The 20,368-nt window shown below is 43.5% G+C and overlaps 1 protein-coding gene across 2 annotated transcripts in view; it reads left to right on the top strand.

Moving 5' to 3' along the window:
- The window catches only part of GABBR2 (gamma-aminobutyric acid type B receptor subunit 2), a 477,515-nt gene extending 469,353 nt beyond the window's left edge, over positions 1–8,162 (top strand). For both annotated transcript variants that reach the window (XM_086469193.1, XM_086469192.1), the window contains exons 18-19: positions 705–822; positions 7,997–8,162. In XM_086469193.1, coding sequence (XP_086325319.1) covers positions 705–822; positions 7,997–8,162 — 284 coding nt within the window. The remainder of the gene's footprint in view (positions 1–704; positions 823–7,996) is intronic.
- The last annotated feature ends 12,206 nt before the right edge of the window (positions 8,163–20,368 follow it).

Here is a 20,368-nt window from a genome sequence, read left to right as displayed (position 1 = left end):
AGCTAGCCAGGGACCCCCGGGACGCCCGGGGGAATCAAGTGAAGCTACCTATGGTGAAAATGATGATCTTCTATGCTATCACTCTGCAGAAAAGAGAACGGCAGGAGCAAGCTTAATGAAATCATTAGCTGTCCTGCCTGCAGACAGCCCATGGACCCGTGCAACTGATATGAATCATATTTCCGTGCTAAATGATAGCAGGGAGTTAAACGGCAGCACTTAATTGCTTGTGTGAATGCAAGAGTATCAAGTTTTATACATTAATGAGATTATAACTTTTCTAGGAAAAGACTTAAAAAAGAGATTTTTTTCGTATGAAAATGTAACCGTTTTTGAGTGCAAGACAATAGGATGGTGCAATTACATTATTTTTTTTACACAGCCGAAGACTAGGTGAGAGAGCATGATAGGGCTACACAGAAGCGGGCAACAAGATTTGGGTTGTGGGGTTTTTTTCTAAAGGTGGCGGGAAGCAAAGGAAGGACAAAAGAGGTTTTGTCCCTTTTCTGTTTCTTCATGGTAGTTCCTATGAAGGAGCAAGTCATCAAAAGCGTAAGAGTACCAAAGACTCACGGGCAAGCCTGCGACTGTATTGGAATATAGGCAGAAATGACATTATAAACATCTGGGAAATTTTAAAATGAACCCTTTAAAAGTGGTCGCTTGGTCATAGTAAAGTAAAATTGAATGTGTTGTCCATCCAGATGGTGAGAAAGCCATTTTGAAAAATCATCTTGATCAAAATCCACCAGCACATTGGGGCTCATCAGACCCTTCCAGAACAAGCAAAGATCCTATAGAAGATATCAACTCTCCAGAACAGTAAGTATACACCATTACATGCATACAGAAAGAGGCAGCCCTTGCTTTCCTATGTATCCATGTGCTCGGGCACACACACTTTCTACTGTTTTAGCCATAAATGCCATCCTGGACACCAGCTGCATTGCTGATAAGATGTGAATTTAAATTAATACATTTTATCAAAACATATTTCTCTTTCACGCATTTTTATCAGAAGGCCTTTGCTGTAAACCCTTTCAGCCAGCCCCAGTTACAGAGAGAGCCTGGACCATCAGCAACAGAAGATGTGAATGGCACCTCCTGAGGCACCAGTGGGCAGCGATGTTGTACTGTGATGCCTTCCCCACCAAAATTAGAGGATATCAGGGGCACTACATCCTAAGGTGCCCCAAAGGCAAACTAACATCTTTTCTCATCAGAAAACATCCATAATGTGATGTCTGAAGGTTTTGTAGAGACTTACAGGACAAGCTATGCCCAACCACCAGAGGAGAGAGGAGGATGTACATATGGGCACGCATGTGTTATGACTGTTGTTGAAAGCCCCAAGTCCTTCCACACACCGGCCAGAGGGTTTCATGGTGTACATAGCCATTTTGTTCTCTTTCGATCTTCAGCTAGCTGAGAAATAAAAACAATCTGAGGGCTTTTCAATGTTGCTATAGCAGCTGGACCTGAGTTTTGGCATAGGAAAGCCTACGCCAAGTAGTTTCCCTTAGAAACAACGCTGCGGCTACAAGGAGATAATGGAGCAAAGCTCTTGCTAGATTCATGGAGGGGAAAGAATCTTACAGGATCTGCTTTTCTCTCCAGGAACCTACACAATAAACTCACATACTCTGTCGTGGGCCAGAGCTCAGGGAAAGCACCGTGCTCGTTTGTCCCTGGATCAGCCGTTTCCCCACGGCAGCCTAGCTGCACAGGCACCACTTCATCAGGATCTGAGCTAATAGCTGTCAGACTCCTGTTTTGTACACCGGCAGCTTAAAAGCTTATTTAAAAACAGAATAAATTAAACAAATTACTAGACTGAGTCACATGTTACATCAGTGACAGCAAACCTGATTTCAGATAGCAGATACTGCCTTGTGCTACCTGGCGCAGGAAAACACGTGGATTTCTAACTGTCCTTGCACTCAAACAAAGGCCCCAACCCAAACCTGCACAGGAGCTAATCCAAACACTCACACGCACACAAGTACGCACAAAAAAAAAAAAAAAAAAAAAAAAAAAAAGCCCCCAGTAGCTGAAATATCTGGTTATTTCACAAAAGCAGCGCTTTCACTGAGAAAGCTCTCGTGACTTTATGGGGTCAGCAGAGTGCTTTAATGCATAGCTATTAGAGATCTGTCTTCTTCCAGCACCATTTGTCAGAAATAATGTAGTGTGAATGTAGCCTCATCTGCACGTGGCCCCCTTACATTAAGAGAGATGCTAAGAAAAACACAGACACTCAGATAATCCAGTTGTCCCCCTACAGATTTAATACAGAAAAAAACCCAAAACCCAAAACCCAACATTTGGTGATGACAGAGCCTTCCTCTAGGCCGGTGGTAACTGGTGAGAAGGCAGAGATTTCCTGAAGGTCTCAAAGAGCTGACATCAATGGAAAGCAATTAATAAAGTCCTGCTAAATCAAAACAATGTCATTCAGCACTTGTACAGCTGTGACTGTGCCAGATCCGAGGGTCAGTGTCTCTCCCCTAAGGATGCATTGGCAGTTTGGGTACCAGAGCCACACCACGCAGGCACAGTGGACCTGCCAGAGAGGAGAAGTGTAGCCGTCCTCAGCGGCAGGGTTTTGTGATTCCCTCTCTTTGACAAGAGATTTCTGCTTTCCAAACCTTGTGCTCTTTAAGAATACCCTTCTGTACACATGGAGTTTTTTCAACTTGTCTGGCAGCACTTCTGGGCTTCCATGGTTATTAAATGTATCATTTTTGGGAGGGAAAAAAAAAAAAAAAAAAAAAAAAGGGTTAAAGACAAGCTGTACTTTGTGCCTTCTCTTTCTCATTTCACTGCATACATAAGGTGTCTGATACAGAGGTAGTCACACAGTCTGCTGAACCTGTTTCTCATTCAAGAACACAAATCTCAAGGACGTTAGTCTGAAAGAGATGTCCTCTTTGCCACAAACCTATGAAAAGAGGGCATGGAGATAATTTGCCTGCAGAAATGTTAGCTTTTTAATGGCTATAGCAAAAAGAAGCATCCCAGCTTCCTGTTATTGGCAGCAGTCAGGAGCGCTGACATCTTCCAGCAGGAATGTTCTTGTAGAGTGAAGAAAAGTTTGATTTGGGATTTTTTCATGGTTTCTTACCACTAGTGTCACATTTGACTAACTGCAAGTGTGACCACTTATTCTACAGTTGTGCCCAAAGTGAAGGCACAGCAGCACGCCCGCACTTCAGGCTCAGCAGTGAAGGAAGCTGTTTCACGTTTGTTGGTGGGGTGATGTTTACATCGTCTCAATCAGAACGTGAAGAACATTTGTTTTGTGCCTGGCTCAGGTTTAGAACCCTGCACCTAAGAACAATGCAGTCTGCATGACTGTAGAGTAGCCTTGGAGCATGAATATAGATGATTCACCGTTCCCTTTGCCTCTTGCTCCTTTTCCTGCTGGGCAGGACCCGGGGTTATCCCTCGTGCCATGTGAAGTTTGTCAGAACATCAGATACGAGGAGCAAAAAGTGGGTGCTGGCTGCTTTCTCTCCTGGCTACACGGTGTAAATTACACTTCCTATAGTAGGCAAAGCAGCACTGGTGCACAGGCTCAAGCCCTGCACTTTGATTTTCCATGGTGCTTATCAGCATACTCCCTAGCACAGTCGTATCCACTTGTGCTTTCCTGGGTAATGCTCAGGCACAATCTGGTATTCAGAAACCCTCTTTGGTGGGAGCTTAGCTGCATGGATGGAAGCTGCACCATGCCAGTTCATCTCAGGTCCAGCGAGCAGCCTGAACCAGTTTAGAATAGACCAGAGTAGTTCATTTCCCAGTAGGCTGGGGTATCTCTCGTGCAAAGTCAATTCTTTCCTGCTTACTTATCTAAAGACACGTCAGCTTATCTGCACGATGCCCACACAAATACATTCAATAGGAGATCATCTGTGACCCTCAAAGACATTCTTCTGTGCACCTTCATTCCAGGGTAACATTGTCCCACCTCGCCAGCGACCTATCTTCAGTGAATTAGTTTTTGGCACCACTGAAATTTATACTGTTATTTTAACAGCAGCAACATGTGACAGTCTTCCACATCTCTGAGTAAAGGTGATGAGAGATTTCTGCAGGACCCCACTAAAACCTGCCATTTTGATGGACTATTTCCTATATGTGATCATTTTTGTAACCTTCAAAACAGCTAACCACTGTGTAACACTTATAATAGAAACTGACTTGATTTTTTTTTGAGCTAAAACTCCACTTTTAGCAGCATGTAAAAGACAGTCAAATACCTTGCTGGAGCCAGTTAAGTCAATTTTAGTAACCAGAAAATCTCATCACAAATAGTTGGTTATGACTGGATTGGCATTACAACCTTATGCCTCAGCATGAACATGCCTCTGTTATTCAGTTTCTTCACTGACAGCGGCTCATATTAGTCTATCTATGATCCTACTCAAATCTGTTGTTAAAAAAAAGGGTTGATTTAAAATGGTTAGTTTACTTGCTAGCACAACATCTTGCTTTATTGTAGTCTTTTAGAACATCTCCAGCTTCCCAGCAGTTGCTAAAAATCAACATCAATGGGCTGCAGAATCAACTGAAATGATCCCTGGATGATTAGACGCAGCTTACACACTCCCGCAGCTCTTCAGATGTTTGACTGTAGCAGCAGTTTTTTCACTTACCAATGGATCTCATCAGTGGTTTTCTATAGCAGAACCAAAATATTTTTGAAATACCTCTGCCCCCTTTGTAGCATTGTGCATTCCCAAGTGCAATGCATTGTGTTCCTATGTGCATTGACATTGGAAGTCAAGCTTTTACATGATTTTATTTATCCCTAATAAATGGCATTTCTGTACAGAGCTGAGGATGTATGCCCTATTCTAACACAGTACCCTGATGAGTGGCTGCTCTGCGTGTGGCACCACCTTGACTCCACCTCCTTCAGCAGCTGTCTATGATTCTATAACTCTGTAACTCTAAAACCACTAATATTAGCCATTCCCTCCCCAATATATGCTTTGACATAACTATATTGTATGGACAACTCAAAACAAATTCGTAGAATCACAGAACCATAGAATCATAGAAAGGTTTGGGCTGGAAGAGGCCTTTAAAGGTCACCTAGTCCAACCCCCCTGCAGTGAGCAGGGACATCTTCAGCTGGATCAGGTTGCTCAGAGCCCCATCCAGCCTGACCTTGAATGTTTCCAGGGATGGGGCTGCTGCCACCTCTCTGGGCAGCCTGTGCCAGTGTTTCCCCACCCTCACAGTAAAGAATTTCTTCCTTATATTCAGTTTAAATATACCTTCTTTTAGTTTAAAACCATTACCCCTCGTCCCATCTCCACCCTCTCTGATCCAGAGTCCCTCCCCACCTCTCCTGCAGCCCCCTGTCAGCACTGAAGGCCGCTGTAAGGTCTCCCTGGAGCCTTCTCTTCTCCAGGCTGAACACCCCAGCTCTCTCAGCCTGTCCTCACAGGGGAGCTGCTCCAGCCCCACAAGCGTCTTCATGTCCCTGCTCTGAACCTGCTCGAGCAGGTCCCTGTCCTTCTTGTGCTGGTGCCCCCAGAGCTGGACGCAGCCCTGCAGGGGGGTCTCACCAGAGTGGAGCAGAGGGGCAGAATCCCCTCCCTCGACCTGCTGCCCACGCTGCTCTGGATGCAGCCCAGGAGTCCATTGGCTTTCGGGGTTGTGAGTGCACGTTGCTGGGTCATGTCCAGCTTTTCACCCACCAGCACCCTCAAGTCCTTCTCCACAGGGCTGCTCTCGATCCACTCATCCTCAAGCCTGTATTGATACTGGGAGTTGCCCCAAAATGTGGCAAGGGTGGGGGAAGGGAAAAATCACTGATATTGTAGAAGAAAAAAAAAAAAACAACCCTACAGAGTGAGGCAAGGTACAAGACTTACTTTCACTTCAGGAGAAAAGAGCAGTTTTGTTTGGATTTTGTTACTTGTTTGGTTTGGTTTTGGTTTTGGTTTTCCCCCCTAAGAATTTTGCTTAGACGCTTAATTGTGTGTGAGTCTCCAGGCTACAGTCCCCCAGTTCCAGGAACCAAGTTTTCAAGTGAAAGTGAACTTTAAGCACAGTTAAAGCAAAATTTGCCACCCACTGCAGCCACCGTTGGCATCGCCAAATAAACATGCTTTGTCCATGATATGGCTAACACTTAAATGGGTGAAAAAAAAATCCCATTCACTTGATTATGCAACTGGATTCTCTTGGAATAGCTTCAAAAAGCTCTTTAATGAGAAGTCTGTAACAGTTGAACAAAGTAAGCATTTCCGCTGGTGGGAAAATAAGCGCGGGCAATCCTGCGTTTGACCCTGCAACGAGAGACAGAATGACAATCCGCAGCGTCGGGCTCATAAGGATGCAGCACATGGAAGCAGTGAGCCGTGCCACCTCTGCACTCCTTGGGAACCAGGCATGATTTCATTGATAGCACCAGGAAGAGTTGGGCACAGTAGCACAATAACAATGAAAGCATTTTGTTCAGTCCTAGGAATGCGTTGCCAGCACTACCATGATCAACACTGTGGATTAATATTGCATTAAACTTTTAAAGGGAGTTTTAGGGGGGGAAAAAAGAATGAGAAAGAGTTTCCTGGCAAGGAAGACTACAACTATTTCCACTGCATCTCTGTAAACAAGCCTTAGTTCGTAGTGGAGCAACTAAAGAGAAGCAGCATTACCTTTCTTTCTGTTTGAATTTGAAAGTTATACTGCTTGGTCCCCGAGCAAGGCAATAGATGTTTTAGTAGCTGTCTCCACTTCCTAACACAAAGCAAAAAAAGAAATGAGATGTTGTTTGACTCAAAAAATCTGTCCAAAGGCAAACTTTCAAACATACACTGCTTATAAAGGACTGTCTGTGCACAGTCATTATATTGGATAACAGGGAAAAGTAAATTTAAAACCCTATTGTACCAATGCAGTGCTTTGTATGGGCATTTTTCTTCTGGAATCAAAAAGGCAGTCTTCAATTCAGCTCTGTCACTTTGACATCCTTCTTTTCTTAAAAAATTCCCTCTGTTTCAAGAGTGAATGTCTCCAAATGCAGAAGCAATCCTGGTATGATAACATCTTAATCACTGAAAACCTCAACTGGATTTTGATTTTATGTAAGGTGCCAATATATCCACAGCATGGGGGTTGCAGAGCCTGTGTCCCGTGGCAGCATCCTCTCCATGGAGAGGGGTTAGCTGGGCCATCTGTGAGCACAGTTTAGTGTCCCTTTAAAAAAACAAACAAATCAACACAAAGCTCCACCAGTTACAATGATGTCAATCTGCTTGGAAAATTGGATACAGGATGTTGGGTTCCTGAATACTGAATTTTGGTGCAGGTGGTTGGTTAGACGGCTGTTCGAGTGCCAGCTCCTCAGTCCCACAGTACTGACTGTGGGAACTCGACAGCGTTCAGCCCCTCAAGAGCCCAGACCTAAACTGCAAAGAGGAACTACTTGGAAAAAGCCGTCAGTCCGAATTCCCTCCTTTCCGCCAAGCTCTGGCGTTTGCCTTTTAGCTGGAGTGGCAAAAATGCCGTCCTTAACTGTAACAACCTTGTGCTAAGTGATGCATGGCTCACAACTCAACCTGTGACCTCGCGCATGTCTGTGCGGCTAGCCAGGGCTCTGCACGCCATAGATCACTTTGCAAGGGGCGGAGGGTTGCCAAGCGGTGGGCCCTCATTGCCCACTTCACTTTTTTCCAATATCAGCAGTCTAACAATTACTCTGAAAGTGCCTGGGAAATTCAGAAGCTTGTGGGATGCTGAGAATGCACTCTTAAGATTCCTTTGGCACTTCTAGCCTATCAGAAAAATTCCCCAAGGGGAAATAACACCACGGTGGCATAGCTCAACAGCAGCCAGGGTAATGCTCTTGGCGTTAACCCTCTCTATCACAGCGGCAGGCACGGAAAATATCCTTGCTGCAACCTGCAGGCGTAGCAGGCATGTAATGCGCCCCATTCTCCTCTTGGCTAACGCTCCTCTTTCTCTGTCTCTCCCGCAGCATACAGCGTCGGCTGTCTTTGCAGCTGCCCATTCTTCACCATGCCTACTTGCCATCCATAGGAGGGGTCGATGCGAGCTGTGCCAGTCCGTGCGTAAGCCCCAGCGCCAGTCCTCGGCACAGACACGTGCCGCCCTCCTTCCGAGTGATGGTTTCGGGGCTGTAGGAAAGGGAGATCAGTGCTTCCTGAACTGCTTTTAAGTACTCAATGACTGGACTAAACATCTGACCTAGAACTCTGCTACAAACATGTTAACGTTGGCTCTTACCGCAGAGGAACTGCCGCTGAGGCCGTCGTCACAGGAGTGCCCGTGTAACTCGTGTGGGAAGGCAAAGGAGAAGGACACAAGGAGTTTGATCTGTAGCCTTATTCATGGAGTTTTTATTTCTTCACGTAGAAGTCACTGGAAAACGTTTCTTCCCAAATTTCTACTAGCAACAAGGAGGCTGGGAAATACAGATCTTGCAAAAAAGACGCTAGGAAAACAAACAAACAAAACACTCAAATGTCACTGAGCTTTATGTGGCTGCTGAGAAGATGCAATTCTATACCGTATCCATGTGAGGAAAATACAATGGTTGAGCTATACCATATTTATTGAAATAGATCCACTCGTTTTTACAAGAGTTGTGTTGAATTGCTGGAACCATTCTGCACTGGTTAGTCTTGCTTGTTTTCGTTTCAGGGACGACGTTCGATAGGAAAGGAGAATTATGAGAAATGATTCCTCGGGTGTCATTGAGACTCTGCACTGCTGTAGGCAGGGTCACCTCTGACTTGCAGCTGTACATGAAACCCAAGCAGAGGCTGAAGCTCCAGCTCCGAGTTGTCACCAGCTGGAGAGCTGCTGGTTGGAAGCAGAGCACTTCACCCTTCTCCAGGGATGATGGTAGTGACTGCTGACCATCTGCAGCTTTGTTTTAGCAAAGTTTCTGCACCTATTTTAGCACAGACACCGCCGACTGTAATGCGCTAAGCGGTCTGGAAAAGTCCTAGGGCTGGTAATGCAAGAAGCTGAGAACAGATGTGTAGTAAAGTCTTAATGTCACAGGATGGATTGTTTTTCATAGTTTGTTTGAATTATGTCACACATAATTACAATAAACTTAATTTAGTGGACTTGGGGGGGAGGGGTTAGGGCACAGCACTTTGCTGCTGCAGGCAAAGCCTGCAGAGCACATAGACGTGAACATACACTATGTTTGCTTTGTACCTGCGTGTGTGACAGTTGTAGTGGATAATAGAGAGGACAAATCAAATTTACCAATAGAATATTTTATCTGAATCCTAAAAGGACTGTGAAAAAACCAGCGGTTTTTATACTTTAGCTCCATCCCCTGAACCGAAGTAATTGGGAGGAACGGTAGTGGCACGCCATCTGGACCAGCTCTGGAGCCAAACCCTCCGGCACAGGTGAGACACACATGCAGCTTCTTTTTCCAAGGGACTGGAAATGTGGCGTCTCACTGCCAGGGCTGTTTGCTAAGGGTAGGGGGGGGGAAAAACCCACATGAAGCACCCACTGGGCTCTCAGTTTTCTTTGACCAACGCCTGTGCACCTCAGACCAAACCTTTGGAACGACGCTCCTGCAAAGGTTTACAAATCAGCAATGACTGAAGCACAGCTGAAGAGGTTCGTTAGCTGAGGGACTGAACCGCAGCTTTGACAAGCTAGCATAAATCTCCATTAAAAATAAAACACACCTCATAGTGGCCAAAACCAATATGAATATGTATCTGAATCTTACAATCAGGAGCATCACAAAATATTTCACTTGGCACATACAGTAAGAGAGGTTATGGAAATATCTGTAGCTTTTAGAACAAAAACCTGTAAGTATAAACACAGATAAAATAGAACTCATTACTCTGTTTAAGCACTAAACACTGACGTTGTCACTCAATGTGTGTTGACAGTATTCTCTTGCTTTATTAATATCATCAGGGCCTGGTTTATTTTAAAAGGAATGTTAATTTTTAAAAAGATAAAATTACAATATTGTATATAATGTATACACAAAGATCTCTGTAGAATTATTATTCCAACTTAGCAGGAAAAACAAAAAAATTCAGAAGTATCGGACCATTGGAGGTGAGTGTGTGTGTGTGTCTGTAACTTCGTGAATACTGACTGTGTGACGTTTATTAGGTTTAAACCATGCAGTACATTCCTTGTCTCAATGATACTGTAGTTTCTCCCATAACATTTTTTTTTTACTTTACTGCAGATAACAAGACCAACCAAGTGAATATAGCTATTTAATGTTTCTGTTCTTTTATACTGCAGCAAAAATGTACTGTAAATTTATGAAGAGGCTGTGCCCCAATGGCATTTTCCAATGATGTTAGTGCACAAATGCTTTAAACTAGACTGGAACTGCCAGAATAAAATGTAAATGAAGAATTTCTTGTATAACCTTATACTGCATGAGATCAATTTTTAATAAATTGTTGCAAATCTGTTTTTATGAATAAAATATTATAAAACCTAGCTTTTTGGACTCAGTGCCCTCTTCCCCCATAGCAAAACCATTTTTAGTGTGTGTGTGTGTGTATATATATATAAACACGTGTGTGTGTGTATATATATATATATATATATATATATATATATAAAAAAAAGCCTTCCCGGAGAAGGAGGAATCCTATTATAACACCACACTGTAATAAAAAGTCAAAATACACATCCTAGCAGCTGAAGGGTTCACATCTAGACAAAACAGAGAGATGAGCTTCTGCCCTGCAATGACTGCAGTATTCGTGAATGAATGAAGTCTAAGCCCTTTTTCAAATGAGAAAATAATCAAACCTATGCTGAACATTTATATCCAAACCACACTTAATACATGCACTATTCTCTCTTGTGCCACAATGACTGCGAATTCAGGAGAAAAAGACATTTCACATAAATACTGTGGTTGAGCCAGCCTTCTAGCTCTATAGTAAAATCTCTCCTTCAGCAAATGAAAGTTGCTGAGACTAATCACCGATTGTTTCATGAAGGCAAACACTAAACCTCTCCATCCAGTTTCATGCATGTGGTGGGTTTTGTGTCATAAATCAAGCTCTTCTGCATGGCAGAACAGGAGGCGAGTGGGCATGTAGTGCAACGAGCCAACTAGAGCATTTTTAGTTGTTTGCTTTTCAACAGGTGCATCCTCAATCCAGCACAAATTGACATAAAGCCCAAGATGAGAGAATTCAGAGCCACCACAAATGCGTTTTCTGTAGTTTTCTGATGCAGCTTAGGAGTCCCACCGAACACATGCAAGAGAAAATACAGTGAGGAGTTAACAGTATGGATCGTGGATCTCAATGCAGAATACCAGATGGCAGGAGAAACTCAAACAGATACATCAAAGCTCATTCAAGAAGGAAAAAAAAAAAAAAAGCCTAGAACGACTTTATTGTGAAACCTATATTCAACCAGAAATTGTGGGAGAATGTGAACAACTCAGAGTTTCTCAAGAATAATAGGAAACCAGAACAAAGCAAAACATTGCTTTGAGAGGTCAAGAAAAAAATAAGAGGGAGATGTCAAGGGAGCAAGTTTATTTGAAATGTTGAATTTCCACGGCCAGAGCAAATACACTTCCTATAAAATCATAAAATTCCTATTGAATTCATGGAAGATTACTAATGTTACAGCACTTCTTTCAAACAATTAATAAACTTGAGGCTGGTAAGGGACGAGCAAGACAGGCAGTTTTTCAATTTTCTTTTTCTTTTAAAAGATATAACACCTTTCTTAAAGGTTTATAATCAAATCATTCTGGTCTCTTCAGAACTTGTTTGCTCATTACAAATCCCAGTATGGTGTGCCTGCTCTCCCCAAGACTGGATTAACGTTTCTGTCCCTTTCTGCTCAGGCTTGCTTAGCTACTGGAAGCCAGCCCAGCAAGACCTATCCCAGCACTTCCACAGCACCCTATGGATATCGTCAGGGCTTTACTGTGCTCTCATACCACAGCCCAAAGGATGGGCCAGTCTGCCTGGTCAACGAGCTGACTCTCCCTGTTGCTGGCTTGTTTAACAGGGATTTTCTTCTCGCTGCCTGAGAAGGCTGCCAGGTTTATTACAGTGGCTTAAACATCCTGATTTTTATCTGCGTTCGGTCCTCAGCTACTGACTGCCTTTTCCATCTCTTGAGGTGGTGAATAGCACTTAAGGCCATTACTTTAATATGCATGAATATTATTTGCAAGTGCACTTCCAAGGGCACTCTGCCTCTTGAGCCGATCAGGATTCTGCCAGTGCACTGCTGCGCTGATCACTCCTCACTGAACCACACTGCAGAGGAGCAACGGAGGGTCTAGGGCTGCATGGGAAGAGGTGGGGAGGAGATGGCCAGAGCCCAAGTTGGGCTGCTGGTAAGGGCAACCCTGAGTGGCAGCACCACCACGTCAGTGTTGCCAGAGACCTCTCTTATCTGCAGACATTTTAAGCCAACAGCTTTGAAAACTGCAACTGGTTTGAACACCCACCCCTGGCGATGAGGTGCTGAAGTGGGCCAAATGAAGGGAAAGAACGAAGGACAGGCAGGAGGAGAAAGGAGGGAGGGCATCTCCAATCACTGAGCATGTCCTTCACCACCCCCAAGAAAGTGGCTGCTACTGGTGCCATCAGAGCCGAGCTTCACACAAGCATTTAGACTTTAGAGGCTAAATTCAGCAGAGGTCAAATAGATCTGAGGACAGGAGCAGGAGGTGGGAGTGCCAGCTGTAGGTACCAGCAGCAAGCAGCCTCTGGGCTGGCTCGCTAGCAGAAGCACACGCAGCAGAAAGGAGCTGAGATGACCTTGAGCTTCAGGAGAAAGGACAGACATCTTCACAAGCTGGCAAGCAGAGGCTTTGACTAAAACCGAGCGATTTTTGTCTCCTGACAAGAGGTTGTGCAACACGAGCCCTGTACCCACACACACTGGGTGCAACTTAAGCTGGGAAAAGTATCAACCACCTTTACAACCCACAGCTGTAACCACTTCAGGGACCACATCATCCACCTACCCACTACTGCAATCAGCAGTGTGGGCTGCCTGCTTGAGCAGGGGAGCTGCCAGTGGTAGCAAACCGCCCCACAGACGTGAAGCTGTTCATTTTGGCAAGTCAGTTTGACTGGAAAATAGTGTGTGTGTGCTGCAGAGAGCACTGGCAGGACACTGAGCAAGGGCAAGCAGCCCAGCATTAATGGCCTGGAAAACACTGTGGCGGCCAAGGCAGAACCATCCATGCTACCTCCTGCTTTGGGAATTTGTCAAGCATCTAAAAGCAAAACACATTCTAAGGACATACCCACACACGCCATCTCCAGCTCAGAATTAATTCTCCTTGGCCCTGTCCGACTCTGCCACATGGTGCAAAACCCTGAGCCTGCGCAGCTGAACGTCCCCTGTTTGTCCAGGCCTAAGGAAAAAGGAGCATGAAGCAGCAGAGGGAAGGACATCTCTTCTATAGGAAAGAGGAACCTCACATCCTCATCAAATAACTTAGCTGACATAATAATTAGTCCACATTATTAAGCAGGCTGTTAACTGGTGATACAGACCAGCACAAGCCTTGTAAGGGAGCGTTCCTCTCCAGAATATGAACATCTCTCTTTGGGAAACCTTGGGTTCCTATTACTTTGTGCATACCTGCACAACACAGCACCAGCACAGCTCTTGCTACCCCAGAGAACAAAACTGTTCCTCCAGCGTGAGAAACCCTTCACTTTATCCCCTACTAGAGCTGTGCCTGAAGCAGAGACCCACAGACAAAATAGCAGAGCTGAAAGTCATCTCTTGAGCAGTTCAGGAGATAAAGCCAAGGGAGGCAGCAGTGCTAGGTCCACATGCAGATGTAGGTGCCACTAAAAGACCTGCTGAGAAAAGCGAATAGTTGAGCATAGATCAGCTTCTCCTTGAGAAAGGTAAAAAGAAGCAAATCTTAGTTGCTCATCTTAAAGGCAGTCACATTTCCAAAGACATTGACTCCCCCCGTGACGAATGGCGGGTGGAGGGACACTAACAATAACGGGGAGGGCGAGGACAGTAGCTTCACACTAGGGCTGCAGAGGGAGGGTGATGACATAAAGGTTAAAGGCTTTAAGTTAGCAATTCCATGACCCAAACAACTCATCCTGAGTCTCAACACTGGAAAGAAGTCCTCTTCAGCCTCGGTTCATACCTAGGTTACTGGAAGACACTATTCCAGCAAAGTAACAGAGCTAATGGGAGAAAAGGGGAAAAAATACCGAAACAACCAACACACATATACGAGAAGATGACTTGAGAGCCATAAAGATGCAAATGAACAAGGGACTCAGCTGCGCTCACTTCTGAGGAAGACACATCAATGTCAGCATCAGATACAAGCACCCCTAGCAAAAGATAGTCACTGTCATCCCACAAAGGTAGCTGTATAAATGAAGCTGTTAAAATTGTCAGAACCAAAGCCAACGCCATCACTAAATGCCTCGGTGTTGCTCGTAACTAAAATGGGAGTAACTTTCCTCCAAATTTTGACCTCAGCTTCTAGTAGGCTCGAAGTTTGAAATGCAATTCAATACCACAATAGCCTGGGCTGTTTCCAGGCTTTCATTATTACTGAAGGGCTGAAGGAGCATGAAGTTTGCAAATTACCAATCCTTACGAAAATTTTCCAGAAACTGGTTCTTACACACACAGAGAACCATGTTTTTTAACTGGACATCCTTAGTCAGGGTGTGGGGAGTGGGTACAGTTCACTATTGGCCCTACATACGCACATTTTAGTGTTTTCAGAGGCCTCCAAGGAATTTCCCTTTGAGATTATAGACTCTTCAACTTCAAGCTGAAAGTACAGCTGAAAGTCCATAGTACTGCTGTTCTAATAAGGAATAGTTCTTTAATAAATGCCCCCATTCTTTGAGGACCTTTCAATCTTTTCCCTCCCCCTCCCCCGCAGCTAATATTCTGCATTTACTGCTTTTGTTTAGTTTTAAAACCCAATAATTTATTTACCTAAGAATTAAATTACATTTGAACTTAAATAAGCAATTTATGATGAGAGAGAAGCTCAGCAAAGTGGAAAAAATGCATGAGTTGTTCCAGCATAATCTGTGTAAACAAATATGAACAGTACTTGCTACAGTTCAGAACTTTCAGACATATTTCATTGGGACGAATGAAAACAATTTCAAAACAGAATCAAGTAGATGCATCCCCGGTTTAACTGACCATTGAGTCAAGAGGACAGAGTCAGCTCTCGGTTATCCTTGAGCAGCTGATTCAGGCTGCCACAACCTGGGATCAAACCTGACTGCTCCACCCACCGGGGCCTGTTTGCTCGCTGTTAATTAAAGCTGCCTTCATCTCCGCAAAAACTGGCTTGTACGTTTCAGAAGGTGAACGAATTAACTGTGAAATTCAGACTAGCACGTGTGAATTCTCCATGGACCTTCTCTTGCTTTGTGTTAGCCTGCCACTCCTCCCATCCCATTATGCTCTTTACAATACTGCCATTTGACATAAAACTACTCCTATTAGGACCAAGCGAAACTGTAATGAGGGTGGAAAGGCATATAAAGACATACATTTAATTGGCCTGTGGCACAGCATTTCAGTATTAGGAGTGGCAAACTGATGAATCCCAAGGCATCTCCCCACATCGAGCATTAGGTTTTTTGCTTTGTCATGGGATGGGAGCAGTCCTGTCAGATGTTCATCACAGAATCATATCGGCAGGAAAAGACCTCTAAGATCATCAAGTCCAACCATCAACCCAACACCAGCATGCCCACTAAACCGTGTCCCGAAGTGCTACATCAGTTCCTCTCAACAGAAGTTTTCTTTGCATTTTATTCTAACCTGATCCCAGGGCAGCAAGAGTTATTACTCCTCTCTCCTTCCAGACTTTAATGAACTCTCCTGGCTGAGTCTTTTGAGATATACCAAGAAGGTGAAGCATCTTCTTCATCCTCCTGCACCCGCTCAACTCTGCTACTGCACCCTGCGCACTCTCAGGCAGGCAGAGCGGCCGGGATGTCCGGCAGCGGACAGACCCTCTCCAAACAACGTTTCCCTGCACTGCTACATGCAGAAAGGCTGCACTGTTGCACATCTCTCCTTTTTTCTTTTTTTTTTTTTTTTTTCTTTTCAGCTTCTTTGCCAGCTTAACTCGACGTGCCACTTCCATTGTTCTTTGTGTAGTTGTTACCGGTGCTGGAACAGCTGATAGGTTCAAACCCTACTGAAAAAGCTGTCAGTCCTTACTTGAGAAATCATTAGGAGCAAACGCTCACTTCAGGAGTCCCAAATGTGACGAAAATAGTTTCAAGAATTAAAAAGTGCCTATTTCAATACGGCCTCCTTTTAAATGAGCTCTCTATTTTTTTCCCAGTGTACGTCAGCAATCATCAACCACTCATTGTCTTCTACAAAGAAAAAGTGCTCTCCCAGCTCTGTTTCAGACCTCACAGGCACGCTTGCATTATTTTTTCATAACCCTTGTTTTCTGCTGCTTTTCTTTTTTTTTTTTATGGTCGTGTTGCTGATTTATTGTTTGTTTGTTTTCAAGCAAGACAGAAACAAAATGAACTTTCCCATATGGAGAACACCAACCACAGAGCACTCACGTCTGTGCCGTACAAATGCTCGAGTATAAACTGCTGCTCCTCATCCAGCATGCAGAGTGCATATCCCAGGCTGTGCGGGTAGCAACTTAGAGCTTCAGTCAGATAAAAGATAATAAAATGAGCTTGGGCCTCATTAACTTACCCTGTTGATGTGAATATTAACATAGATTAAAATCCAAGCTCCAAAAAGAAAACATGGTCCCAGGCCTCGTCACAGGCAATAATAAACCCCTTGAATTAATTTAGTTCATCATACTCTAAAGCTACAGCAAGACGCTCTACATAAAGGCCTTCTTCACATGGTTTTGATAGTTTTGTAGCCAAATGCAATTTCAAGAATTAAATCTCTGGTTGTGCACTTTGCTTATGGCTTTGATGAATACCCTGCTGCTCTGGCTGCACATACAGAAAGAGTCTAGGAAGGCATTTTTCTTTCTTTCAGGCCCTAGTTCAGCTTGCTATGCGTAAAAACATTTCTGAACATACCAGAATTTAGACGACCTCGCTTAAATTAATTTAATCGGGTGTATTCAAAATGATGAAAAGAAGTTTCTCATTAATTTCTGTCTCTTTTGGAATAATGCTTTCCTTTTACTGATATTCAGTTCTTTTACTCTGTTCTAAATAGATGGTATATTGCCTTCATTATGATTACATTACTAACACTAGAGCACTGATGCAAATGAGGACTCTTCAGCTTATTTTTCCCCTTTTCTATCCTACAGGGGAACAGTGTTTACGATGTACTGTTTGTACTTATGTAAGAAAAAACTACGGTGGAGTGAAGAAAGGAGTTGGGTTTTTTTTTTTTACTTACACTACAAACTTAATGTTTATCGTGGAAGTTCAAAAATGTGTTTAACACCATAACAACGGGAAAGAGATTTATGGAGATCATTAGTTCCTCCACAAATCGATTCCAGTCTTGAACTGGCCTTTTGGAAAGCATCACCGTTTTCCTGGGGTAGGAAGTTCATTATGTGAAGCGATGACCAAGACCCTCATCCCAAAGCTTTTAGCTTTGTTAACTCCAGTCACCACCTTATTATTTAAAAAGTACTTTCCTCAGACTGGACTGCCTCACTTGACTCCCATCCTGAGATTCCTCTGCTGTACAACATGGGACTGTTCACGTCTTTCCTGACATAGCTGGCATGATGAGATGTAGACGTTGGTTTTACCCTCAGACTCCCCATGCTGAATGGACAGACACCCTTGGCCTGGGGTGATTTTATTTGTTATGGAACTTCCCCCACTCTTTGGGATATATCTGCCTATTTCTCCACTTAACATGCGATGCTGCAAGCTGCACTGTGTAAACTGTGGTGGTCTAAGATAGGTGCCTGTTCCTGCGTCCGTAACAGAGAAATTTCCTGTCAATAGCTTGTGTGTCCCAGTAAGACAGCATTATCCCACAGGAAGGGTAAAGTAGCCTATGGTATATTTTTCAGGGATGTATTTACTTAATTGTCAAAGATTCATTTGGGCACTTGTGGTACATCAAGCAACATGCTGCTTTGTGCACTGTAGTTTTCTTTGTATTTAATACACAAATCACTGGCTTAGCACACAATGGATGCCTCTTTGCTGATGACAGTCCTCTATCACATGTACCTTCTTTCTGGCACTGTTCCCAATGCAATCGCTGTGGGCAGAGCTGCACTTCTCCCGAAGACAGACCTTTCTGCATAAAAACATCCCACTATCTGCTAACTTGCTTTTGCACCTGTCAGGCAGTCATTTGGCTACCCATAAATTACATTATTCCTTCTTGCCCTACCTAGCATCCTCCTCGTTTTTCTTGAGTCCTGTTCGTGAGGGCTTCTGGCTTCAAAATTTAAGAAGTCTCCTCTGCATTTCGCTGACTATTCACTTCCATCTCTTTGGGTTTCTTTGGTGGCCAGAATGGCTCCTCACAACTGCCAAGCTCATCTAGCCACCTAAGAGTTTGCCAGACTACAGACTGAGCCCTTCTTTTGCAGGTGAAATGGCATGAATCCCAAGATCAAAACCTCTGTACAAGATGTAAACCAGTAGATCAGTGTTGATATTGCTAGTGGAGGGCCATGTTATCTGCATTTACTGAGTGGTGACTCTGCTATCAGGACTTAACTGGGCTGTGTTTTGGGCAGCGCTGAGCTCGGTTTGGCTGTGGCTGCAGAATCACTAAAGGGTTGGGAACAACTGCTTAACTTGTTATTTTCTTTAGCCTGAAGCTGACTGCAATGGTAAGATTTAACTGTATATGGTAAAGGCCTAAGAAAACACAGTGATCGTTGTGTAACTAGCTAGCTCACCAACAAGTGGCCAAACAGACTCTTTAGGAAGGTACGAAGATCCCTAACCCAACCCAGAACTGCAGAAAAAGAGCCCACTCCCACCACTGAACTCCTCCTGGTGAAAAATCTGGGTGACCAACAACTCACTGTGACCCCATTCTTCCAAAGATCTGGTGTTGTTGGGGCCCAGGAAGGTACAGGAAAGGTGTGCACAAAAGCCCAGGAAAATTTCATGGGGTCTAATGCAGCAAAGAAAAAGTGAAATTTCTTTCATCTCGAGTCATTCAAACTCCTGAAAAAAAATGTGTCTGCTGCTCTTCGCCCATGTCCCAGCATTAGCACCAGCGAGCGAGACTTCACTAGCTCATGTGAGTATTTTCTGTACAAACAAATCTGTATCCTCAAAGTTACATAAACTGAATGATTCAATGCTCATCGTAAAAAAAGGCTGACAACAATAAGAAGTACTTTCCTGCTTCTGCCTCAGCACTCACCATTATTTCTAGTGTTTATGGTACTGTAAATTCATCTTAGGTTTACTCTATTGAAACAAGTTCATCTTGCCTGTAAGAGAGAGCAGAGTGTTGCATTATTTTGATTATTTTTTAATCAACACTCTAAATACGGACAAGTATCTGGAAACTAACACTAAAAAAAGAGAACTAGGGAATAAATGAAGAAGGAAGAAGGATGCTTTCCCCCTTCTTTCTCCTTGGGAGAGAACATTTTTATGGTCAGTTTTTCGATCAATATGAGCAACACCTCAAAAACAGTAAAAACAAACAAAAAAAAAACAGTACAAAAAAAGTAGGTAACAGTGAGTTTTCCACCACTTGCTTACCCCTCCTCCCCTAGTTGTTATGCTGGTCAAACCAGTCACCAGGCAAAAAACATCACTTGCAGAGGGAGAAGACGATTCAATATTGAACCACGGTTATTTCATATGGTTTCCCAGATGGAAAACCATAAAGCAGGGTGAGGGTTTACTGCAAAACAAAACAGAGTCTGGAGAAGGGGGAAAACATATGTATGGATGCATATATTAAAAGCAGTTTTAGAAAATCAGTTAGTCTTCTAGAAAATTATGAGGAAATACAGAATAAGTTTCCACATTTTTTCCAACCGAAGCTTTACATCAGAAACAGTTGTCTGGACGCACTGACAAGTTGTGTATGTACAAGCACATTGATTTTATACTGCAGAATTAAATCTCCCTGCTGCCAAATTTGGAGCACTGAAGCCCTGTGTGCAGAGTTAATATAACCCATATTCATGAGATGATAAGAAATATTACATAAATATTATTTTGATTTATCATGTAAGGAATTTTTGACAGGATGTTCTGGGTTCATACATTTTTTTATAAATTGTTGCTATTTTGGTAAAGCAGAGATTTGAGGTGAACACCTCCAGCAAGAGTTACGATTTCCAGTATTGTTACTACACAGCACGCCAAGAGTTATAGCTAACTTGATCAATAGCTGTCATTGTCCTGCCATT

Source organism: Leptosomus discolor, chromosome 8 (assembly GCF_034619465.1).
Source record: "Leptosomus discolor isolate bLepDis1 chromosome 8, bLepDis1.hap2, whole genome shotgun sequence".
Taxonomy (NCBI): Eukaryota; Metazoa; Chordata; class Aves; order Leptosomiformes; family Leptosomidae; genus Leptosomus; species Leptosomus discolor.
Note: the sequence above shows the minus strand (reverse complement) of the source record. Positions and strands in the feature narration are given on the sequence as shown.